General features: G+C 40.4%; 1 protein-coding gene across 2 annotated transcripts in view; it reads left to right on the forward strand.

Annotated features, from left to right (window-relative positions):
• The window catches only part of wdr44 (WD repeat domain 44), an 85,848-nt gene that overhangs the window by 1,270 nt on the left and 59,923 nt on the right, over nucleotides 1–24,655 (forward strand). For both annotated transcript variants that reach the window (XM_073058645.1, XM_073058644.1), the window contains exons 2-3: nucleotides 13,210–13,240; nucleotides 21,639–21,704. In XM_073058645.1, the coding sequence (XP_072914746.1) occupies nucleotides 13,210–13,240; nucleotides 21,639–21,704 (97 nt within the window). The remainder of the gene's footprint in view (nucleotides 1–13,209; nucleotides 13,241–21,638; nucleotides 21,705–24,655) is intronic.

A 24,655-nucleotide genomic window follows, 5' to 3' on the forward strand; every position in this document is an offset into this window, starting at 1 on the left:
GTTGAGAATTTCTGTTTCTCTGTGGATAACTCAGAACAGGCGAGGAGGAATTTAAATTAGCAGAAGCCATGAGGTGATTATAGCCCTGTAGAAGTGCTGCAGTTAGCTCAGTACTTTTCAGCTGGAGTGATGTTGCCCAGGGCTTCTGTTATCTAGCAGTTTCCATGAAGAGATTCTTGAATGTCAACAGCTTTATAGAGTCAGGCTTTATGGTAGAACAGTTTGTGTTTGTGCAAATTGATCAATCCTAAACAGCTTACAGTTTGAGAGAGGGGTGACCTGGCATTGTAACCTATCATGCGTTAATTGTTGGAAGGGGAGAGGTTAAATGGCATGGTGGCAGAGAAGTACAAAGTGCGCAACAATAAAAACTTGTTTGTTACCAAAAATGTACTGATCACTGGTACTTAACGTTTATAATTGCATCAGTGTTTACATCAGGGTTGAGTATAGAGATTTTGAAAAAAACCTCCCAATTCATGTTAAAGAACTCAAGTATGCCTCTGTATTTTTATAGCAGAAGAAAATGAGACTTTGCCAGAAAGTATGGAAATCGCAGTCAGTTATTTCTTAGGTAACTGGTTATGATTTCCTTACTTTAGTTGAGCACAGTCGCATAATTGATAGAAAGTGATAGCTTTAAAGGTGAAATGGAATTATGCTGTTGTCATTTAAAAGAAGTAAGTTACCTGTGATGGCAAAATACATGAGTGGTAGAAAACAAATTGCTAATAATGGAATGCATTTAGATATATTCATGGTGGCAGAAGGTTGTGGAAGTATTTGCAGGGTAGTACTAATGGTAAGCCAGAGTGAACTATTTGTCACACAATGATGTTTTTTTGTGTGGTGTAATGACATTTATCAGCATGAGCTCTATTTGAGCATGAAGACCTGACTTTGATGTGGGTCCACAGTAGGGGTTTGTTGCCCAAGAAGCATCTGTGTTCTGTTGCAGTAGTTGAGCCTGTCAGAGGACTTGTTATAAACTGAGGTAGGAAGTTGCTGCTTCTATGAGAGGTAAATTGGATTTCTTGTTTTGCAAACAATGCATATTTAATTAACTATGATTAATCCTTAGTCTGGGAACTGTTGGTCCAATATGTGAAAAAATATTTTTTGCTTAAATTATTCCAGTTACTTTGGCCTGTGCTTAGGAGAGTGAAACCATGTTGCAATTGCCCTTTTCTTTGCCTGTAGTACGTAATACATGTGTGAATAGAATAACCTGGCTCCTGTCCTTATCATTTGAAATAATACTTCAAAAATAGGCTCTTTGTGCAAGTACTCTTTTTAATTGGATTATTGGCCTGTATTGTAAGGAACTGGAAAATAGATGTAATGATTGGTCCTTGAAGTACCTGGCTACTTTAAACACATGTTTGAAAGCTTTCATTATGATATGTGAAATTCTATAAAGTTCCGAGGTAGAATTTGTGCATGAAGGCTGATTTGGGTTCACAGCAAGGTGACATAAGGTAGGATACAACTACAGTTAAGATAGGATACTTGAGATAGGGTTGACTTGGTTTTAGCTGAATCTGGAGCTGTATTAATTTGTAGAAATGAGCCAGATGTACAGTTAATGCTGGTGGTGTGGCTGTGTCCAGGGCTGTGGCACATGCACTGTCAAGTACAGAAGTCTCCAACCTTTTAATGGACTTGGAAGTTTGTTTCAATGTCAGCCTTGCAGAAGTTACTCAGCACTGCACAAAGAATTATTTCTTTGAAAAAATGCCCTTTGATTTCCTTGGGAATTAGGATGGATATTGGGAGTTATATTTTCAATTGTTCTATATTTTTAAAATTATGCTATTAGTTTTTGATTTTATATATTAAATTTTAATATTTTTAAATGGTTCTGTTGGTGTTAAGATTTTTTTGTATCTGGAAAATGTTTTTGGAGAGTGACTTCAACTATTAAAGCTTTGGGGTGGATGGTTTCTAACTGTAGTGCCTGCTTACCTGCTTTGCTTGAATCACATTATTGGATTTTAGGATTGTTCAGAACAATAAGAATAAGGAGTACACATCCGGATGGAGTGGCTTGGATGTTTTCGGTGGTGATTATGGTCAGTGGATCAGCAATGACTTCACCTTGACTGCAGTGTTAGTTTTTGATCTATTTTTGGCATGTTGCCATGATTGAAACGCATTCCATTAAAATAATGATGATACAAACATAATTGAGTCGAACACAGTGTTAGAGTTCTGCTGGTCAATAGATGCTCTTCATATTAATGGTTCATTTAATTAATTACTGTTTGTGCTAACTTGCCATGGGAAAATTGCCCTGTTTCCTCAGCTTGAGGCACCCCACATTGTGGAAGATATCATAAGCTGCCAAATCAATGCCTGATATTCAGGGTGGTTGAAGTCAAATTTGCTTTTAAATTACAGTGATAGTTAATCATTTAAGTTATAATATAAAGCTTCAATGATGTGTGCTGGAAGGTGGATGCTAGGATTGTGTTGACGAGTGAGATAAGAATAAGAAAAATGTTAGATTGTAATTGAGTAATATGGCACAGAAACAGGTCCTTAATCCAGATCAACCATATGGTAATACGGCACAGAAACGGGTCCTTCTACCCAGATCAATCATATGGACCTCAATTCTCATCTAAGCATGTGCCATTTGTCTACATTCAGGCCATATTCCTCTAAACTTTTCCTACAGGCATACCTGTCCAGATTTGCAGCATTAAAAATGATTGATATTGAGTTTGAGGTGGGGAGAATTTAAAGATCTGGAAGATTTTGGGAAAAAGTTCTACATGGGAGTAAAATCTGCCTGACTTGCTGAGGTCAATGACTGTTTTGTGGTGGGAGTGGTGTTGGAAAATAGGGGAAATAAAGGCTGTGTGTAATTGTAGCAAGATGTGTTTATTCCTGTTGCATTGAAAGCCTGCATACTATAGCCCTTCCTATATCTGCTGGACCTGTGTGTTGTTTAGAAGGAATTCAAATCCTTTTGTACTTCAACATTTCTCAATCTGTCCCTCCCTATTTAAATAATACTGTGCCTTCCTGTGATGCCTGCCTTATTTATTCACGCTATTCAATTATTTGAGATTTTATTCAGTTATGGATTATAAAATTGTTGAGCTGTTGAGGCAATTGTGTTTTCTACTGAGAAATGCTTTAAATGCTGAAGCAAAATCTCTATTTTGGGTTGAATTTCTGTTGATACTATGTCATTTTGAGTAATGCTGAAAATTGACGTCTGTAAAATTTCATGAAATTGACACTTTCCCTCCATCCACCTGACAGGGGAGAATGGTTAAGAACAATGATTCAGTTATACTACCATGTACAACCCTGAGATTAATTTTCTTGCAGGCATACTTAATAATCCATAACAATAGTAGAATCAATGAAAGATGCATTCCATCAGGACCAGGGGACTTGTCTGTCTTCAGGCCCACAGGTATGCTCAGCACTACCTCTTCAGTATTGTATCGAGGTCCTCACCTTCCATCCCAACACATCTCTCTTTGGCTTGTTAGAAGTGTCTTCCATTGTGAAGACCAACACAAAATAGTAATTTCAAAGCCTCAGCCATTTCTCACTACCCAATATCAATTACCCCTTCTCATCCTCCAAGGCCTACGTTCACTTTAGCCACCCTTTTCTGCTTTATATAATTATAAAAATTTTACTATCTGTTTTTATATTTTGTGCTAGTTTATTTTCATAATCTAGCTTCTCTTTATTGCTCACTTAGTGGTTCTTTGCTTTTTAAAGTTTTCCCAATCTTCTGGTTTCCCACTACTCTTAGTGACTTTGTAAACACGAGCTTTTAGTTTGATGCCTTCTTTTATTTTCTTAGTTATCCAAGGCGGGACCTCCCCACCCTTCCTGTCCTTGTTTTTAACTGGAATATACTTTTGTTGAGCACTGTGAAAAAGCTCTTTGAAAGTCTTCCACTGTTCCTCAACCGTCCCACCATATAGCCTCTGTTCCCAGTCAAATCTTTCCGCAACCCATTGTCGAATCTATTGCTTATGCATAATACACTGGTTTTAGATTAAACTATTGCACCCTCCATTTGTATGAGAAACTTAGTCATATTGTGGTCACTCTTTCCAAGAGAATCCTTAATTACAAGATCACTAATTTTACCTGTGTCATTGCACCAGACAGAGCTAAGATAGCACATTCTCTTGTAGGTTCAATAACATGCTGTTCAAGAAAGCTATCACAGATGCATTCAGTCCTCCTCAAGATTGTCTCAACCAACTTGATTCACCTAATTTATATGCAAGTTAAAGCTCCCCATGATAACTGCTGTTCCATTCTTATATGCCTCAGATATTTCTGTTTATTTCCTGTGCCACTGTAATGTTATTATTCGGTGGCCTGTATAGCTAACTCCCACCAGTGATTTTTTTCCTTAACTATTCCAAATCTCTACCCAGATGAATTCAGCATTCTGCTCCTTAGATCTTGTCTCTCACTATTCCTCTGATCTCATCTAGCTATCCCACCTCCTTTGCCTTCCTGCCTATCTTTCTGTAATACCTGACATCCTTAGATACTTAATTTCCAATCCTCTCCATTCTGCAACCACGTTTCTGTAATGCCACTAAATCATACCCCTTTGTTCTGATTTGTACCATGAGTCACTGACCTTGTTTTGAATACTAAGGGCATTCAGATAAAGTGCCCTTACACTCATTGTACTTTTAAAATCTTGTAATCTTTTTTCTCTTTTGCACTTGACTTTTCTTCACTCCACTCTTTTTTATCTTTTGCTTTTACTTTATCCACACTTTTCTCTTTTACTTTATGCATACTTCTCCAATCTGTTGAACCCAGCCCCCTTACTATTTAGTCTAAAGCTCTATCCACAGTTGTAATTATGTGATTCACTAGGATCCAGGTCCCATCACGGTTTAGTTGGAGCCCATCCCATTGGACCAGCTTCCTCCTCCTCCTCCGTAAATTCAAACCCACTTCTCCCATACCCAATCCTTGAACCACGCATTTAACTCTCTATTCTTCTTGACCCTATGCCAATTTACACTAGCCCAGGTAGTAATCCGGAGCGTACCACCTTTTTGGTTTTGCTTTTTAATTTAGTCCATAGCTGCTCAATTCCCTCAACAGAACCTCTTTCCTCATTCTGCCTATGTCGTTGGTACCCACATGGACGATGACAACCTGGATCTTTCCCCTTCCACTACAAATTCCTCTGCAGGTCATATGAGATGTCCTGAACCTTGGCACCAGGCAGGTAACACTATCCTTGTGACAGAGAACTCTGTCTATTCCCCTGACTACACTATCCCTAATTACCACCTCTTCCCCCTTGAATGGCTCCCTGAATTACAGTGCCACAGTTAGGTTGCTCATCCTTCCTTCAGCCCCCACTCTCATCCACACAGGAAGCAAGAATCTCAGACCTGCTGGACAAGCTCAAGGGGTGAGGCTCCTCCAGCACTGTCTCTTGGATCCCACTATCCATCTCACTAGCAGTTGCACCCTCTTGTCCCTGACCACAGACCAAACTTGAGGCAGCTAATCTAATGGGTGTGATTACCTCCTGAAACAGAATCAAGGCAACTCTCCCCCTTCCTGATATGCCGCAATGTTTGAAGCTCAGATTCCATGTCTTCAACTTTGAGCCTGAGTTCCTCAAGCAGCTAACATTTGCTGCAGATGTGGTCACCAGGAACCACTATGGGGTCCACACTATGCAGCTACAGCACATCACCTGATCCCACATCATCCCTACTTTATTTAATTAGTTGTAATTTCGTGACTTTTTATTTAACCACTACAAAAGCCTTACCTGTGCCTTCTCGTCAAAGCCTCAAGTTCCTGCTCCTACATTGGTCCACTGTCACAATGGCCCTCCACTTTAACCCTGCTTTACTTTTATTTGCTCCTAATGAATCACAAATTGACTGGTCCGCTGCTAATGCTCTGAGCCTTGCAAAATGCTCCTTTTTTAAAACTCTTTTCCCCAATCTGTGCAAAGCTCTCTCTCTGTGAATCAATTGCTCCGACACTAATACGCCAAGCCTCTGCGATACGCTCTCTTTTTTTTTAGACTTCTCCCTGACTTATGGAGTTTGCAAAGATTCAGCTCGAGGCTTCTGTATCTTCTTCCTGATGCAGCAGTGAGAAGAGAGTATATCCTGGTGGTGGGGGTCTCTGATGGATGCTGTTTTCCTGTGACAATGTTGCATTTGATCTGCTCAATGGTGGGGAAGACTTTACCTGTGATAGACTGCACTGTATCTAATACATTTTGTAGGATGTTTTGTTCAAGGGCTTTGGTGTCTCCATACCCATCTGTGATGCAACCAGTCAATATACTCTCCACTACACATCTATAGAAGTTTGTCAAAGTTTTAGATGTCATGCTGAATCTTCGCAAACGTCTGAGGAAGTAGAGTGCTGCTGTGCTTTCTTTGTAATTGCACATATGCTGGGCCCAGGACAGGTCCTCTGAAATAATAACACCAAGGCAATTAAAGTTGCTGACCCTTTCCACCTCTGATCCTCCTATGAGGACTGGCTCATTGACCTCTAGTTTCCTCCTCTTGAAGATAATCAGCTCCTTGGTCTGGCTGTCACTGAGCCACTCAGCCAGATTTTCAATCTACCTTCTATATGCTGATTCATTGCCCTCTTTGACAGTGTTATTGTCAGCAAACTTGAATATGGCATTAGAGCTATGGTAAGCCTCATAGTCAGAAGTATAAAATGAGTAGAGCAGGGGGCTAAGCATATAGCCTTGTGGTGCACCTGTGCTGATGGAGATTGTGTCGTATAATTTAATACAAGCTCTGAATGCTAAATAAGCTGTCATGTGTATAAGTACTGTGTTTAAGCTACATACATTTAAAATTCATGAATATCTCTAAGCTTTTTTTGTCATCGCCATTCAAACATCAGGCTTAATACAAGAAAGAGCATGTTAGTATAGAACAGAAAAGCAAAAGCTATTGCAATATTTTCTGTATCTTGGTTTGATGCACAAGTGTTGATTTTTGTTGTTGGTTTAAGCATATTTTATCAGGTGCCTAGATGGTTGTGAGATAAGTTGGTGACATTAACAGTCATAGTTGGCAGTGCTATGATGTCTAACACCCATTTCAGTTTTTGAGGTTTGTGGTTTTTGGTGCTTTGCATGGACTGCCTTTGCTTCTGTGACCTGTCAGAAAGCCTAATTTCTTATAGCTTTTGATAACGTGGAGTTTGTGCTGTGGCTTATTTCGTTTTATTAAGCTTTCTGGAGCTACCTTTAATCATGTGATCACTGTCCCATCCTTTGTTACTGACCTCAGCTGTTGTGGCTTTTATTTTGTTGGGATTGTTCTTGGAATATTTTACTATGTAGTTGATGTTGATTTGAAGTTTTTAGAAGAATACTTGTTCAAGCTGAAACATTTGAAGCTTCTGAAGTTTAATGAGTTGCATGATCATCGTTTTAAGTGGTCTGTTGCCTAGAAATGTGATGACGCTGTGTTTCTCAGTGTTACAGACATGAAGTTGGTTTGCCAGCAGAGTGCATTGACCTTAGGCAGTACTGAATTAGCAGCTGCAGGCCTCGGGCAAAAATGGTGGTTGGCAAACTATGCAGCAACCGTTTAATCCAATGCCTTTGAATTTCTTGGCTTATGTGCCTTCTTGCTTTTCTATGTTACAGTGTTTAATTAGGGCCGAAATTATTGTATTTAAATGATTTATACTGTATTCTATTTTATTATCCCACCATTATTAGAGAGGCAAAATAAGGCACAAAGATATTATTTAATCTGCTGTAAGTACAAGTGGACGGCACTAGAAGTTGGGATTGTAGATTGACTTTAATATTGTATAAGTTTTAGGACAAGGAAATGCTGAGTAGAGAGAGAGAGAGAAAAAGGGAAAAAAATTACCATACACAAGTTTGTATTGGAATAATTTTATTTTCCATCCTCAACCCTTCCCCTCTCAATGCTCTAATATTTTCTTTCAAAAGTTAGTTTTCTATCAATGGCTCCTATTAAAAAGTTAAAATACAAAGAATAAATATCACAAACTTAATCACAATTATAAATATAGCCCAAATGCTTCCAGAAAGGAACAATTTTGTGTGAATTTTTGTGTTCTGAATACTCAGTATTTGCCCCCACTCTGTATGGTTTAGCATTCTAGATCTGCATAGATAATACTGTGAATTTATGTATCAATCAAGGTAAAATTGGGTGGTAGACATGAAATTAATTGAAATAAGGTGTAAAATGTTTGGGAACAGACTCCCAACATATCAGGTTTGGTGCTTGTATTGCAAATGAACAATGAAGTAAAGTCTGAGCTTTATTGTTGATTTGGAAAAGGTTTGCCATAGCAAAGTTGCTTTATACTTGGTGTCATCTGGCGAATTAATGCATTCAGTACTGCTTCAGGAAGAACAGAAGCATCCACATTTAAGTTAAAAGTAAAATTATTATCAAAGTACCTAGATGTCACTATATACAACCCTGAGATTCATTGTCTTGCAGACATATTCAATAATCCACAATAGAAAAATAACCAGAGCAGAATCAATGAAAAATTGCATCAGATTGGGCATTCAACCAGTGTTGAAAAGACAACAAACTACGCAAATGCAAAAAGAGAGAAATAATAAAATAAATAAATAAGCAATAAAATATCAAAAACATGAGATGAATCGTCATTGAAAGTGAGTCTATAGATTGTGGAAACAGTTTAGTGATGGGCCAAATGAAGTTAAGTAAAGTTATTCCCTCTGGTTCAAGAACCTGATGATTGAGGGGTAATCACTGTTTCTGAACCTAGTGGTGTGAGTCCTGAGACTTGTGTATTGCCTTCCTGATGGTAGAAGTGAGAGAAGAGCATGTCCAAGATGGTGGGGGTCACAGATGATGGATACTGCTTTCCTGTGACAACGGTTCATGTAGATTTACTTAATGGTGGAAAGGGCTTTACCCTTAATGGACTGAGCCGTATCCACTATGTTTTGTTATATTTTCCATTCAAGGGCATTGGTGTTTTCATGCTAGGCTGGGAGCTGATGTTTTTGGCAATTAAAGTTTCCATTGTTAGCCAAATAAAGTGACAAGGGAGATTGAAACTTTGAGGTGAATGCTGGCTGCCTCCCTTTTGATCACTGGTGATATTGCTCTGCTGCCAGAGAGGGGAGACTACCTATTGATCGCTGGTGGGATCACTCTGCTGCCAGAGGGGAGACTGCCTTTTGATCACTGGTGGGATCGCTCTGCTGCCAGAGAGGAGAGACTCCCTTTTGATTGCTGGTGGGATCACTCTGCTGCTGGAGAGGGGAGACTGCCTTTTGATCGCTGGTGGGATCACTCTGTTGCCAAAGAGGAGAGACTGCTTTTTGATTGCTGGTGGGATCACTCTGCTGCTGGAGAGGGGAGACTGCCTTTTGATCGCTGGTGGGATCACTCTGCTGCCAAAGAGGAGAGACTGCTTTTTGATTGCTGGTGGGATCACTCTGCTGCCAGAGAGGGGAGACTGCCTTTTGATTGCTGGTGGGATCACTCTGCTGCCAGAGAGGGGAGACTGCCTTCTGATCGCTGGTGGGATCACTCTGCTGCCAGAGAGGGGAGACTGCCTTTTGATTGTTGGTGGGATCACTCTGCTGTCAGAGAGGGGAGACTGCCTTTTGATTGCTGGTGGGATCACTCTGCTGCCAGAGAGGGGAGACTGCCTTTTGATTGTTGGTGGGATCACTCTGCTGCCAGAGAGGGGAGACTGCCTTTTGATCGCTGGTGGGATCACTCTGCTGCCAGAGAGGAGAGACTGCCTTTTGATCGCTGGTGGGATCACTCTGCTGCCAGAGAGGAGAGACTGCCTTTTGATCGCTGGTGGGATCACTCTGCTGCTGGAGAGGGGAGACTGCCTTTTGATCGCTGGTGGGATCACTCTGCTGCCGGAGAGGGGAGACTGCCTTTTGATCGCTGGTGGGATCACTCTGCTACCGGAGAGGGGAGACTGCCTTTTGATCACTGGTGGGATCACTCTGCTGCCAGAGAGGGGAGACTGCCTTCTGATCGCTGGTGGGATCACTCTGCTGCCAGAGAGGGGAGACTGCCTTTTGATTGCTGGTGGGATCACTCTGCTGCCAGAAGGGGAGACTGCCTTTTGATCGCTGGTGGGATCACTCTGCTGCCAGAGAGGGGAGACTGCCTTTTGATTGCTGGTGGGATCACTCTGCTGCCAGAGAGGGGAGACTGCCTTTTGATTGTTGGTGGGATCACTCTGCTGCCAGAGAGGGGAGACTGCCTTTTGATCGCTGGTGGGATCACTCTGCTGCCAGAGAGGAGAGACTGCCTTTTGATCGCTGGTGGGATCACTCTGCTGCCAGAGAGGAGAGACTGCCTTTTGATCGCTGGTGGGATCACTCTGCTGCCGGAGAGGAGAGACTGCCTTTTGATCGCTGGTGGGATCACTCTGCTGCTGGAGAGGGGAGACTGCCTTTTGATCGCTGGTGGGATCACTCTGCTGCCGGAGAGGGGAGACTGCCTTTTGATTGCTGGTGGGATCGCTCTGCTGCCAGTGAGGGGAGACTGCCTTTTGATCGCTGGTGGGATCACTCTGCTACCGGAGAGGGGAGACTGCCTTTTGATCACTGGTGGGATCACTCTGCTGCCAGAGAGGGGAGACTGCCTTTTGATCGCTGGTGGGATCACTCTGCTGCCAGAGAGGGGAGACTGCCTTTTGATTGCTGGTGGGATCACTCTGCTGCCAGAGAGGGGAGACTGCCTTTTGATCGCTGGTGGGTTTGCTCTGCTGCCGAAGTGGGAAACCTGTATGTCCTGCCGCTGTGCCCAGAGAATGTTACCCAGGTTTTCTGCATTTTGGATATGAATATGGACTTGGACTATTGACTTTTTTTCAATCTTATAGTTTTTTTATAATCTGTGTTTTTCACCCAATGTGTGGGGGAGAGAGATTTGGGGTTGACAATAGACAATAGGTGCAGAAGTAGACCATTCGGCCTGTCGAACCTGCACCGCCATTTTGAGATCATGGCTGATCATCTACTATCAATACCTGGTTCCTGCCTTGTCCCCATATCCCTTGATTCCCCTATCCATGAGATACCTATCTAGCTCCTTCTTGAAAGCATCCAGAGAATTGGCCTCCACTGCCTTCCAAGGCAGTGCATTCCAGACCCCCACAACTCTCTGGAAGAAGAAGTTTTTCCTTAACTCTGTCCTAAATGACCTACCCCTTATTCTCAAACCATTCCCTCTGGTACTGGACTCTCCCAGCATCTGGAACATATTTCCTGCCTCTATTTTGTCCAATCCCTTAATAATCTTATATGTTGCAATCAGATCCCCTCTCAATCTCCTTAATTCCAGCATGTACAAGCCCAGTCTCTCTAACCTCTCTGCATAAGACAGTCCTGACATCCCAGGAATTAACCTCGTGAATCTACGCTGCACTTCCTCTACAGCCAGGATGTCCTTCCTTAACCCTGGAGACCAAAACTGTACACAATACTCCAGGTGTGGTCTCACCAGGGCCCTGTACAAATGCAAGGGGATTTCCTTGCTCAATTCCCTTTGTAATAAAGGCCAACATTCGATTAGCCTTCTTCACTGCCTGCTGCACTTGCTCATTCACCTTCAGTGACTGATGAACAAGGACTCCTAGTTCTCTTTGTATTTTTCCCTTACCTAACTTTACACCATTCAGATAATAATCTGCCTTCCTGTTCTTACTCCCAAAGTGGATAACCTCACACTTATTCACATTAAACGTCATCTGCCAAGTATCTGCTCACTCAGCCAACCTATCCAAGTCACCCTGAATTCTCCTAACATCCTCATCACATGTCATACTGCCACCCAGCTTAGTATCATCAGCAAACTTGCTGATGTTATTCTCAATGCCTTCATCTAAAAGATGAAGTTGATGTGCCTGTTCCATTTTTGTTCTCTCTTTTATTGTGCAGGGTGTGAGGATTTGGTGATCGAGTTGCCATTTTTCTTGGTTTTGTGGCTGTCTGAAGACAAATTTCAGAGGTGTATACTTTGATAATAAAGGAACCTTTGATGCAGCCAGTCAATATACTCTCCACTACATAATATAGAAATTTGTCAAAGTTTTGGATGTCATTTTGAATCTCTGCAAACTCCTAAGGAAGGAGAAGTGCTGCCGTGCTGATTTCTTTTTAATTGCACTTAAATGCCAGGCATAGGACAGACCCTCTGAAATAACAACACCAAGGAATTTAAAGCTGCCACCCCTCTCTGCCTCTCATCCTCAGATGAGGACTGGCTCTGGTTTCCTTCTGATGTCAACAATCTGCTCCCTGGTCTTGCTGACATTGAGTATGAGGTTGTTTATATGGCAACACTATTCCATCTGGAATTGACATGGAGGACCAGAAGGATAATTCTAGAATCACAGACTTAGTTGTGAATAAAAGTAAGAAAAACTCAAGGATTTTAATGTCAGGGAGATCGAGCAGAAGAGATTTAGAGGCAAGAAGATACAACGTGAAAAGAGGTGGTTAATCAAAAAAAATTTTGAACTGCTGAAACAAGAATTTTCGTCTTTATGTCAAATAAGTGGCTTCCTGTCTACCTTGAGGAAATGCTACATAGTGATTTAATAAACAATAGATATGCATAGGGGATTTTGTTTAAAATTCTGAACATTTGTACACTTATTTGCAGACAAACAAATTGAAATCATTTTGCTGATGTATAATGATACTAAACTTATTTGGAAATGACTGAGTTATTTTTATTTACAATGATTTTTGTTTGCAGTTTTTGAGATGAGTGTGCTGCTTCTAAATCATTCCTTTCAGTTTTAGAGAATTCTAATTTCAGTACGGAAAATTTCCTGTAAGAACAACAGAACTGGTGTCTAGAGATGAAAGACTGGAGATAGAAACATAGAAAACCGACAGCGTAATACAGGCCCTTTGGCCCACACTTGTTGGAATCTAGAGCAAACATTAAATTGCTGGGAAAAACTCAGCAGGTCAGGCAGCGCGTGTAGAAGGACAAGGATGGTCAGCAAAAAATGATGTTTAGCTGCTCTTTCTATGTGCTTCTGAAAGCAAAAATCTATTTCTTTGACTCCTAGTTCAGAGTCTCCAGACTCCTAGCACAGGTTGTGTTTGCCATTAACTGTAAAATGAAGATGTTGCAATTATTACAATGTCAGAATAACACCTCCTTATTTCCCCTCTTCCCTTAGGTCACCAGCAAAGATCATTACCTTAACCAAGGTACGTACTGCAAGTTCACCTTATTATCAAAATCTAGCAAGCATGGTAGGTTATGAAGACTAGAGTTCTGGTCCTCTCCCCCTGTCTAATAACTGAAAGGGAAGGTAGGGATTGGTAAGAATGAAAGAATAAATAACTTTAGGAAATCAAATTGGGTTTGGCTATTACTACATCAGGAAAGATCCCAGAGCCATCTGTGGCAACTAGTAAATGAAAGTGCGCAAGCATGGTAATGCAGATGGAAGCTGACCTGGTGTTCATATTGTATTTTACTATAGCCTACTGGGGGTGTGCTTGTTTCAGGAGAAGTAAATGTATTCAAATTAAGTTATTCACATGGTCTAAATAGTACACTAGGGGTCATGAATTATTCATGTGGAATCCTCAGAGTTGTAAACTAAGTTATTTTGTTCTGCATATATGTAAGTTACCATTGGGGTTCAAAGAGTCACTTCCATATGTAAGTTATCAATATTTCTTTCTTAGACTATATTCTTAAAAACGTTTCAAGTTTTGATGCCTGTGGTGAATTGTTGGTATTGAGTACCTGATACATTTGCTAACCTCAAACCTCTATTCAAAAATAATTAATTCTTCTGGAGCACTGTGGTTCCTCTCCAATTTTGACATATTATTTTAAAGTTGCTGTTTTCTTCAATTCTTGGACAATAACTCCAACGGTACTTAACTGGTACTTCTGAATACCACCCTGCAGAATGCCAATTTGTTATCGTACTCATGATCCTTGAGCCAGAACACTTGTAAGTGTGTATCCTAACTATTCTTTAAAAAAAATACCTGTTCATACTATGCTGGAAACCTAGAGTAAGATCCTGCGCTTCCTTTTGCTGCTACATCAGGAAGCTGGATGCCAGAAATATGGTGTGATAAGCACTAGATCCTTTTTCCATATGATGTGAATATCTGTCCACTGGTACTGCCTCAGTAATGAGTTGCCCATGGCTCAGTGGTGAGAGATCTAGTGTTGGCTGGGTTGAGAAGAGCAGTATGCCCAAAGCCTCAGAAATCCTAATCCCTCTTGCACCAATTGTTCACCACTGAATTGAATTGTACAGCTCAGTTTTGCTGCCTGCCAGCTCTATGACTGCTGCTCATGGACTGGCAGTGGCTACTCCATCATCTCCTATGGTTGCTGTCTTTGCCACCTGTTTTCTCACCAGTCTACAGATTTCACTTTGGTAACATTCTTGCCAGTGGTTGTTAGTGTCCCATAAAATCATTCCCATAGTATGTGAACCTTATGGTGCACAAATGTTCCCCAGCTCGTGAAATATATCTGTTTTCTTACAGCAGATCACTTCATGCCAATGTCTCAGAAGTCAGAATCTCTCCTGCACCTTTTTATAAAATCATGCATTAACCCTTATAAATTTACTGTCCCTTTACAGAGAGTAATCTATAGATTGCTGTGTTTGACATCCTGTTTTTTTAAAACTTCCTCCCTCGCTCCCAAAATAGTTATGTAAGATGTATTCTGATCATTCTTGTTCAAACGAGAGCAATGACTCATCTATTTTCTTTTTCAACCCCATACCACCTCATAATGTCCCAAATCTTCTCCCTGATAGACTTCACAACATCAAGGAGGACATGTACTGTGTAGAACTGGTATTGATGGTTACAAGAATGTTTTTCCTGATTGATAAATAAGCATTTTTGTACTTTGCTGTGCTTCCCTGCAAAATTTGCCGACAGCATCAAGGGAATATGCATACTTCAAGAGCAGGACAATATCTAGGGAGTAGCAGGACCACCCAAGGATGAAGGAGGAAACTTTTACATGGAGGCAGAGGAATCAATCAGGTTTATTATTTCTGGCATCTGATGTGAAATTTGTTAACTTAGCAGTAGCAGTTCAATACAATGCATAATCTAGCAGAGAGAAAATAAATAATAAATAAAATAAAAAATACTAATAATAAGTAAGCAAGTAAATCAATTATTTATACAGAATATATTTTAAAAACATGCAAAAACAGAAATACTGTATATTTTTAAAAAAGTGAGATAGTGTCCAGAGCTTCAGTGTCCAGTTAGGAATTGGATGGCAGAGGGGAAAATGCTGTTCCTGAATTGCAGAGTGTGTGCTTTCAGGCTTCTGTACTTCCTACCTGATGGCAACAGTGAGAAAAGAGCATGCTGGAGGTCCTTAATAATAGACATTGTCTTTTTGAGATGCCGCTCCCTAAAGATATCCTGGGTATTTTGTAGGATAGTGCCCATAGTAGAGCTGACTAGCTTTACAACCTACTGCAGCTTCTCTCAGTCCTGTGCAGTAGCCCCCCCCCCCCCCCACAATACCAGACAATGATGCAGCCTGTCAGAATGCTCTCCACGGTACAACTATAGAAGTTTTTGAGTGTATTTGTTAAAATACCAAAGCTCTTCAAACTGCTAATGATGTATAGCCACTGCCATTCCTTTTTTATAATTACATTGATACATTGGGACCAGGATACATCCTCGGAGATCTTGATGCCCAGGAACTTGAAGCTGCTCACTCTCTCCACTTCTGATCCCTCTATGAGGCTTGGTATGTGTTCCTTTGTCTTACCCTTCCTGAAGTCCACAATCAGCTCTTTCGTCTTACTGACGTTGAGTGCCAGGTTGTTACTGCGGCACCACTCCACTAGTTGGCATATCTCACTTCTATACGCCCTCTCATCACCACCTGAGATTCTACCAACAATGGTTGTATCATCAGCAAATTTATAGATGGTATTTGAGCTATGCCTAGCCACACAGTCATGGGTATAGAGAGAGTAGAGCAGTGAGCTAAGCACACATCTCTGAGGTGCGCCAGTGTTGGTCATCAGCAAGGAGGATATGTTATCACCAATGCGCATGGTTTGTGGTCTTCCGCTTAGAGGATCCAATTGCAGAGGCCCAGGTTCTGTAACTTCTCTTATTATTGTTCCATTCAGTTAGTCCCGACGAAGGGTCTCGGCCCGAAATGTCGACAGTGCTTCTCCTTAAAGATGCTGCCTGGCCTGCTGCGTTCCACCAGCATTTTGTGTGTGTTGTCTGCAACTTCTCAATTAGGATTGTGGGAATGATGGTATTAAATGTTGAGCTATAGTTGATGAACAGCATCCTCACATAGGTGTTTGTGTTGTCCAGGTGGTCTGAAGCTGTGTGGAGAGCCATTGAGATTGTGTCTGCCATTGACCTATTGTGGCGATAGGCAAATTGCAATGGATACAGGTACTTGCTGAGGCAGGAATTCAGTCTAGTCATGACCAACCTCTCAAAACATTTCAGCACTGTAGATGTGAGTGTTACTGGGCAATAGGCATTAAGGCAGCCCACATTATTCTTTTTAGGCACTGGTATTGTTGCCTTTTTGAAGCAAGTGGGAACCTCTGCTCATATGAGAGAAGTCTTAAATGAGTCTTTTGCATCAGTATTTACCAAGGAGAAGGACGTGGAGGATAGGGAGTTCAGTAAGGAGCAGGTTAATATGCTGAATAATTTCAAGATGAAAAGGTAATGTTGGGTCTCTTAAAGAACATTAAAATGGATAATTCTCCAGGGTCTGATGGAATATGCAATAGATTAAAAAGAAGGCAAGAGATGAGATTGTTGAGGCCTTGACCAATGTCTTTGTATCCTCTCCAGTCGCAGGAGAGGTTGTGGAAGACTGGTGAGTAGCTGATGTTATTCCATTATTCAAGAAGGGCAATGGGGATAATCAGTAGACAATAGGTGCAGAAGTAGACCATTCGGCCCTTCCCATTCTGAGATCATGGCTGATTATCTACTATCAATACCCAGTTCCTGCCTTGTCCCCATATCCCTTGATTCCCCTATCCATAAGATACCTATCTAGCTCCTTCTTGAAAGCATCTAGAGAATTGGCCTCCACTACCTTCCGAGGCAGTGCATTCCAGACCCCCACAACTCTCTGGGAGAAGAAGTTTTTCCTTAACTCTGTCCTAAATGACCTACCCCTTATTCTCAAACCATGCCCTCTGGTACTGGACTCTCCCAGCATCTGGAACATATTTCTTGCCTCTATCTTGTCCAATCCCTTAATAATCTTATATGTTGCAATCAGATCCCCTCTCAATCTCCTTAATTCCAGCATGTACAAGCCCAGTCTCTCTAACTTCTCTGCGTAAGACAGTCCAGACATCCCAGGAATTAACCTTGTGAATCTACGCTGCACTTCTTCTACAGCCAGGATGTCCTTCCTTAACCCCGGAGACCAGAACTGTGCACAATAATCCAGGTGTGGTCTCACCAGGGCTCTGTACAAATGCAAGAGGATTTCCTTGCTCTTGTACTCAATTCCCTTTGTAATAAAGGCCAACATTTCATTAGCCTTCTTCACTGCCTGCTGCACTTGGTCATTCACCTTCAGTGACTGATGAACAAGGACTCCGAGATCTCTTTGTATTTCTCCCTTACCCAACTCTACACTGTTCAGATAATAATCTGCCTTCCTGTTCTTACTCCCAAAGTGGATAACCTCACACTTATTCACATTAAACATCATCTGCCAAGTATCTGCCCACTCACCCAGCCTATCCAAGTCACCCTGAATTCTCCTAACATCCTCATCATATGTCACACTGCCACCCAGCTTAGTATCATCAGCAAACTTGCTAATGTTATTCTCAATGCCTTCATCTAAATCGTTGATGTAAATCGTAAACAGCTGTGGTCCCAATACCGAGCCCTGTGGCACCCCACTAGTCACCACCTGCCATTCCGAGAAACACCCATTCACCGCTACCCTTTGCTTTCTATCTGATGAATCTGACCTCAGTGATAGGCAAGTTAGTGGAGAGGTTTCCTAGGGATAGGGTTTATAATTATTTGGGAAACTATGACTTAATTAGGAACAGTCAGCATGGCTTTGTGCAGGGCAAGTCGCTTCTTACTAATTTGCTTTTTGAGGTGGTAATGAAACTGAGTGAAGGTAGAGCTGTGGGTTTTGTCTATTTTATTGGTGTTTGAAAAGGTTCTCCCATGGGAGGTTCGTCCAGAAGATTAAGTTAGATGGAATCCATGATGATATGGTTGCTTGGGTTCAGAATTAGTTTCTCTGTAAGTGGCTACTAAGGTTGAAAAGGTGGTTTAAAAAAAGGCATATGTCGTGTTTGTCTTTATCAGTCAAGGAAGTGAGCTCAAGAGTTAGGAAGTGATGTTGTAGCTTTATAAAACTTTGGTTAGGCTGCATATGAAGTATTGCGTTCAGTTCTGATCACTCCATTTGAGGAAATAACGTCAAGGCTTTGGAGAGGGAATAGAAGAGGTTTACCAGGATGTTGCCCAAATTAGAGGACTACAAGGAAAGGTTGGACAGACTTGAGTCATTTTCTTTGTAGTGGCTGGGGGGAAATCTGGATGTTCATTGGATTATGAAAAGTATAGATAGATTGCAGTATCTTTTTATCCCAGGTTAAAAAGCCTAATATCAGAGGGCATGCATTTAAGGTGAGGGGTTAAGTTCAAAGGAGGTATGTTGGGTAAGTCTTTTTTTACAGAGTGGTGGATGTCTAGAATTTCTGGAGTGATGGTGGAGGCAAATATAGCGTTGTTTAATAGGCTCTTAATAGGCACATGAATGTACAGGAAATGGGAGGATGTGGACAGGAGGGATTAGTTTAGTTGGGCATTTGATTTACTAATTTAATTATTTCAGTATAATATTGTGGCCCAAAGGGCATGTTCCTGTGCAAAACTGTTCTATCATGTCCGCCTGGTTTCCCAGAAGTGTTATTTTCCTCTTTCAATATTCAGTACTGACAAGTGATTTGAGAACATTGCAAACTTGGAAGATAGCTGCACTGCCTCTCTCTTCATCCTACTAAGCTAAGGAAATTCTCACTGCTCTGTATTGAGTAGTGACTCCAGCCATTCCAAAATCCTAAGTTCAAGTTTGACGAGTTGAGCCACATCCTACAAATGTTATTAACTAGGAGATGTGAAGTGTCCATAAATTCCCACGTGACATTGGAATTATCAGCATCTGGTCACGACTGGCTACCATTTTGCTGCTTCAGTTATGAAGTTGCATTTGTTTTCCCTTTGCTTAAATTACATGAACCTCCTTCCTCTTTACTGAATTCATCTTCCCACTAGGCTTACATGCTATTCCATTCAGCTGATGTTGGTTGTTAGCTATCATCTAGTATTAATGTTACAGTAAAGTTGGACGAGGGATATATGTGATTCAATGCAAATATATCATTTTTGTTTTCTACACCATGTTATTACTTAATTCAGTATACAAAAGCAGAATCACTGATTGCTTTACATTGATTTTCTGTATTTGTATAACATGAGTAACCCTCCCATGCGTGTTTGAATGTCAATAATTAACAATAGTCAATTATTGACATTTAACCATAAGTGAACTCTTAATTCCTATAAAGCATAAAAAAGTTTGTTTCCAATTTAGTCTATAGTTTATCTTTATTTATGTTAAATGATACTCAATTTTTATTTTCTTCTTGGTTCTTGCCTTTGCTATATCTAAATCTCTGTCTCATTCCTTTAGTGACACTGACTTTCCATTCTTCTTGGTCCATTGTCTTACAGAGTTATGCAGCACAGAAACAGGCCTTAAGCCTAATTTAACCTTCCCAACCAAAGAGCCTTGCAGAGCTAGTCACATTTGCCCGTGTTTAGCCCATATCCCATTAAACCTTTATTATGCATTTAGCTGTCCAAATATCTTTTAACATTTAATTGTATCTGCCCCTACATATCCACTGTGGAAAAACTTACCTCTCAGGGTCTCCTATAAATCTTGTTCCCTCATTTTAAACGTATGCTGAGTCTCCTTGGAAAAAGACTGTGATCATATACTTTTAGGTATGTCTGTCTGAGTTTCTAAGTTTTGAAGAGGTACTCCACCTTCTATATTCCAGAGAAGGCAGTCCCAGCTACCTAATCTCTCCTTAGTACTCAAACCATGCAACCTCCTTATCAATCTTTTCTGTATTCTCTCGCTTAATCATATTTTGCCTGCAGCATGGCAACAAGAATTGCACACCAAATTCCATGTGTTGTCTCAGCAACATTTTGTATGGCTGTAACTTCTCCTACATCATGCAATCAATGCACCTTTTTGATGAAGACAAACTTGCCATGTGCTGCTTTCACCATCCTGTCTGCATGTGTTACCACTTTCAGAGAATTATACATTTGTTCACAAATGTCTCTCTGTTTGACAATACTCCACAAACCATGTGTGTGTCCTGTCCTGGTTTTACTTCACTTGTCTGACTTCCATCTGCCAATTCTTTGCCCACTTTTCAAGTTTTCCACCACACCACCAATGTTGTTATAATTGACCTGGGAAGAATTTGTGCCTATCCTTGTCATTCAAGACTACTACTTCGGATTGTCCTGAAATCCTGTCCTGACTTTGTTAATACCAGATTGTTTATTACGGTACACTGACATTTCATCTTGATCCTCCAGACACTTGAACTAATTGTGAACTACTTCTACCCACATCCTAATTCTAAGGTAGTCCTATTCAATGAACAATACTGTGCTTGATGACCTTCATCCAGCTCTGGTTTAGCATGATTTCAGACACTCCAGAATTTTGTCATAATTCTCATCTAGCCTGCAAACTCCACCTGAAGTAACCTTGTCCTTTAGTTATGATGTTTTCATATCTGTAGTTTTAATCACTTCACCAGAGATGGTTTGTACAGCTCCTCACAATGGAATCCCCTCCCAGATTTCATCTGTTGAGTGGTACAGTGGTAGATTTTGTGACAGCTTTCCTGTGAAACAATTTTACTTTTTAAATGCAACTTGTTTACTAACTGGGCATAATATTCAGTGAGAATATCAAAGGTCGTCAGTGGAGTTGGGATAGTCATGGCTGTTAAGAATGGGTTAATCCTGTCAAAGACTCAGAATTCATTTCCACATCTGAAATGCTATTCGATGTACAGTATATTAATTCACACCTTGATTGTCATTTCCTCTTCATTCAGCTTATTTAATGCTCATGTTTTGGATTAGAAGGTTGGCTTTGATCAATTATACCCTTCAAATCACTAAAGAGGCTGTTCAAAATTATTATGGTCCTGCCAGCACTTCCCTTCCCATCCACAATTTGAACTATGAAAGCTATATTATTAGAATTATTGCATTTGATTAATGTTGTTAGTCCTTTGTAAAGATATTATTTATGTGCTCTGATAGTGCAATGGCAGCCTTCCTCAATAATTTCAGATGAAACTCACTTCTAAATCAAATGTGGAAACATTAAGCTCTCCCATTTAATTTTCCAACATTTCAAAATGTTATATAATGCATCAAAGGTATTGTTACCTAATATCCATATGTTGGATAATTAGATTGTGGTGAATGATAGTGTCACACTTTTATTCTTCCTTTTCAGGATAAAATAAACAATGAAGCACAAAAACATCAAGATTTTTCATTTCAACAGGATTATAAAGATAAGGTTAGTTATTTTGCCTGTGCTTACACAGATATTTTCTTGTTTTCCATAACCAGCACATGAGATGTAAAGTTTCAAAGAAGCAGTTTCAGAATGTAAATGACCTCCTTGGTCACAATGGCTTTGTTCTTGGGGCTACAGAATCATAACAGCACACGTCAGTTTGATGCTCAGAGTGCAGAATCAAGATTCCACCTGCAAAAGGAGGAGACACTGAGAAAATAATTTGATCAAGGCCTGCATATGCTACTTGTATCGCTGTATTTCATGCAACTGTGCCTTCAAAAGAACTTGAGATGCAAAATTAGTTACGCGCTTTATTCAGTTAATAAAATATTGACTTAGCAGAAGCCAAGAAAATAAACTTGACATTACAGAAGCAATTAATGATGAAAGTTGTTTCAGTTTTTCAGAATATGACTATGCTTTCAAGAAATTGTATGAATATTTGCAAACCAAGAATATACAAAACAAGGTTTCCAAATTGCTGGTCTAAATTCAACCCAACTGTGCACATGTCCTCCACAGCTGAGTTGAATTATTCAGTACTGATTTCAAGGGTTTATTCTTGGCTTCTGTGCAGTTTCTTTGATCAGAACAGCTCTGGGAATGATACAACTGTCCTTAACAGACCTTGCTTACAAAGGTTAATCAGTTCCTGCTATTGATTGTTGCTTAGTGTTCCCTGTTAGAAGGTATAGATGATCACTCATTGAAGTAAAAATAAAATGCTTGATATCAAATGAATTGTGAACACTTGAGTCCCGAACTTTTTATATGAATTTTGACTTTACTAACCCTTATGTGATATCTTAGTACCTGGGGCATTACTCAGAAATGATGGCTGTATGAAATGGGTAAATTGAATTGCTGCCCAAAATAACTATTGCAAATACAAAGAAAAGACAGTAATATTTAGGTATATTTATTAACTTACTCAAACTTGCACTTCAGCCTTTAAAACTATATTTGCTCGTAGACCATCTTAGGCACAAACAGATTTCTTTGGAAAGTTGCTTTCCCCATTTCTCTTCACTTGCTACCATCTAAACTTACCTAATTCTGAACATTGGGCAAGATGCAAGTGAGTACTGTAGATGTCATATATTTTGACATACAGTACATCAAATGTTGTTTTGCCGCAATTGATCCTATATTCTGAGGGAAGTGCATTGTACAGTAAATAATGTATGATAGGTACGAGTGCAGACAATGGAATCTCGAGCTACAGTCTGCTGGAGGGTGTCAGCAGATCGAGCAGCATCTGTCAGGAGGAAGAAAATGTCAGCATTTCAGGTCAAAACTCTGTATCAGTCCCGGTATCTAACAAAATGGGATTCAGAGATGTGCTACTTACTGTTTCCTTGTTGAGTAGTCTCTTGTGCTCTGGGAAGTGACCATCACCACTTGTAAGCAACACATCCAAGCTTATGGCAATGATTTATTACTAACCTATGGAGATGGTATCTTGTGGTAGTACTGAAAATGCCTTCCTTGCAGCTGGATTTGCACCGCAACATTGTACAGCACAGTGGCACAGCTGGCTTATCTTCTGCCTCATGTATCTGGCAAGCGAAGTTCATTCCTGATCTCCAGTGCGTCCTGCGTGGAGTTAGTGTATCTCCAGGGACACCTGAAGATATACAGTTGGTAGTTTAATTGGCCACTATAATTTACCCACTATAATCATTGGAATGCAGGGAGGGAGTAAGTGAAAATGTGGGAGGAAAATAGGCTACAAGGCAAATGGGTTGGGATTGCTGTTGGTATAGATTCAACAGCGAAGGTCTGGTCATGGTATATCCCCTGTCATGATGTAAAATAGTAATATATCTCCTGTCATGTGGTAAATAGTAATACAGGTTCCCCCACTATCCGAAAGTAGAGCGTTCCTATGAAACCTTTCGTAAGTCAAAATGGCGTAAAGCGAAGAAGCAATTGCCATTAATTTATATGGGAAAATTTTTTTAGTGTTCCCAGACCTGAAAAGATAACCTACCAAATCATACCAAATAACACATAAAGTCTAAAATAACACTAACATATAGTAAAAGCAGGAATGATATGATAAATACACAGCCTATATAAAGTGGAAATAACGTATGTACAGAGTAGTTTCACTTATCAGGATCGGGAAAATTTACCCAAAACCGATTTGTAGAAAAAATTCGGCACGTACACGCATGTGGACTTCACGCATATGCACACACCTGCCCGTGCAAGGCTTCACGGTCATGGTGGTCTTTCTCGGGGTAAGCACAAGTTTAAAGCAGGCGCCTTTTTTCATAAAAGCGAAAATCCTCTTCGGATTTCTTTCGGTTAGCGAGAACAGATACTAATATAGGTCTTTCGTAAAAGCGAAGTGGCGTAAAGCGGGGGACTCCTGTATTGGAGATAGTATTTTGCTACTTAGTTACAGACTTGAGCCTGAGCAATGTTTTTCTTGTTTTTACTTTGTAGCAAATCTTTTTCCCTCCAAGTCAACCAGGATAAAAGTTGATACTTTCCAAATAAAGCTGTTAATCTTTTGAATTTTAACCACTCATTGGAGATCATGGGTTTGTATTTTTTAAACTCTAAATGGGAAAGCTATGTAAGCTGGGTATAGTTTGGCAATTATAGCCATCATTTGTTCAGCAACATAAATCGTTGTCTACTGCTAAAACACAAACCATGCAAAAAAAGCACCTGAATTTACTTAGCATGATTTTAAAGACCATCTGCTTTTAGTTTTGACTTGAGTGAGTATACTGCAATGAAAAGGAAATTGTACGTTAGTTGCAATGTGAACAAAAGGTGCAGGCCCTGTCTTAACTGATACCAGTGCTGGTTTTGCTATGGAGTTTCACTTTTGGTCTCTGATTATAAAGTTAAAAGAGTAATTTTTGGTATAAAACTGAAAGAGTGCTTATGGAGGATCTCTCACTTCTGTTTTGTAGCAATTAAACATATTT

This window comes from Hemitrygon akajei, chromosome 10 (genome assembly GCF_048418815.1).
Source record: "Hemitrygon akajei chromosome 10, sHemAka1.3, whole genome shotgun sequence".
In the NCBI taxonomy this organism is placed as follows: Eukaryota; Metazoa; Chordata; class Chondrichthyes; order Myliobatiformes; family Dasyatidae; genus Hemitrygon; species Hemitrygon akajei.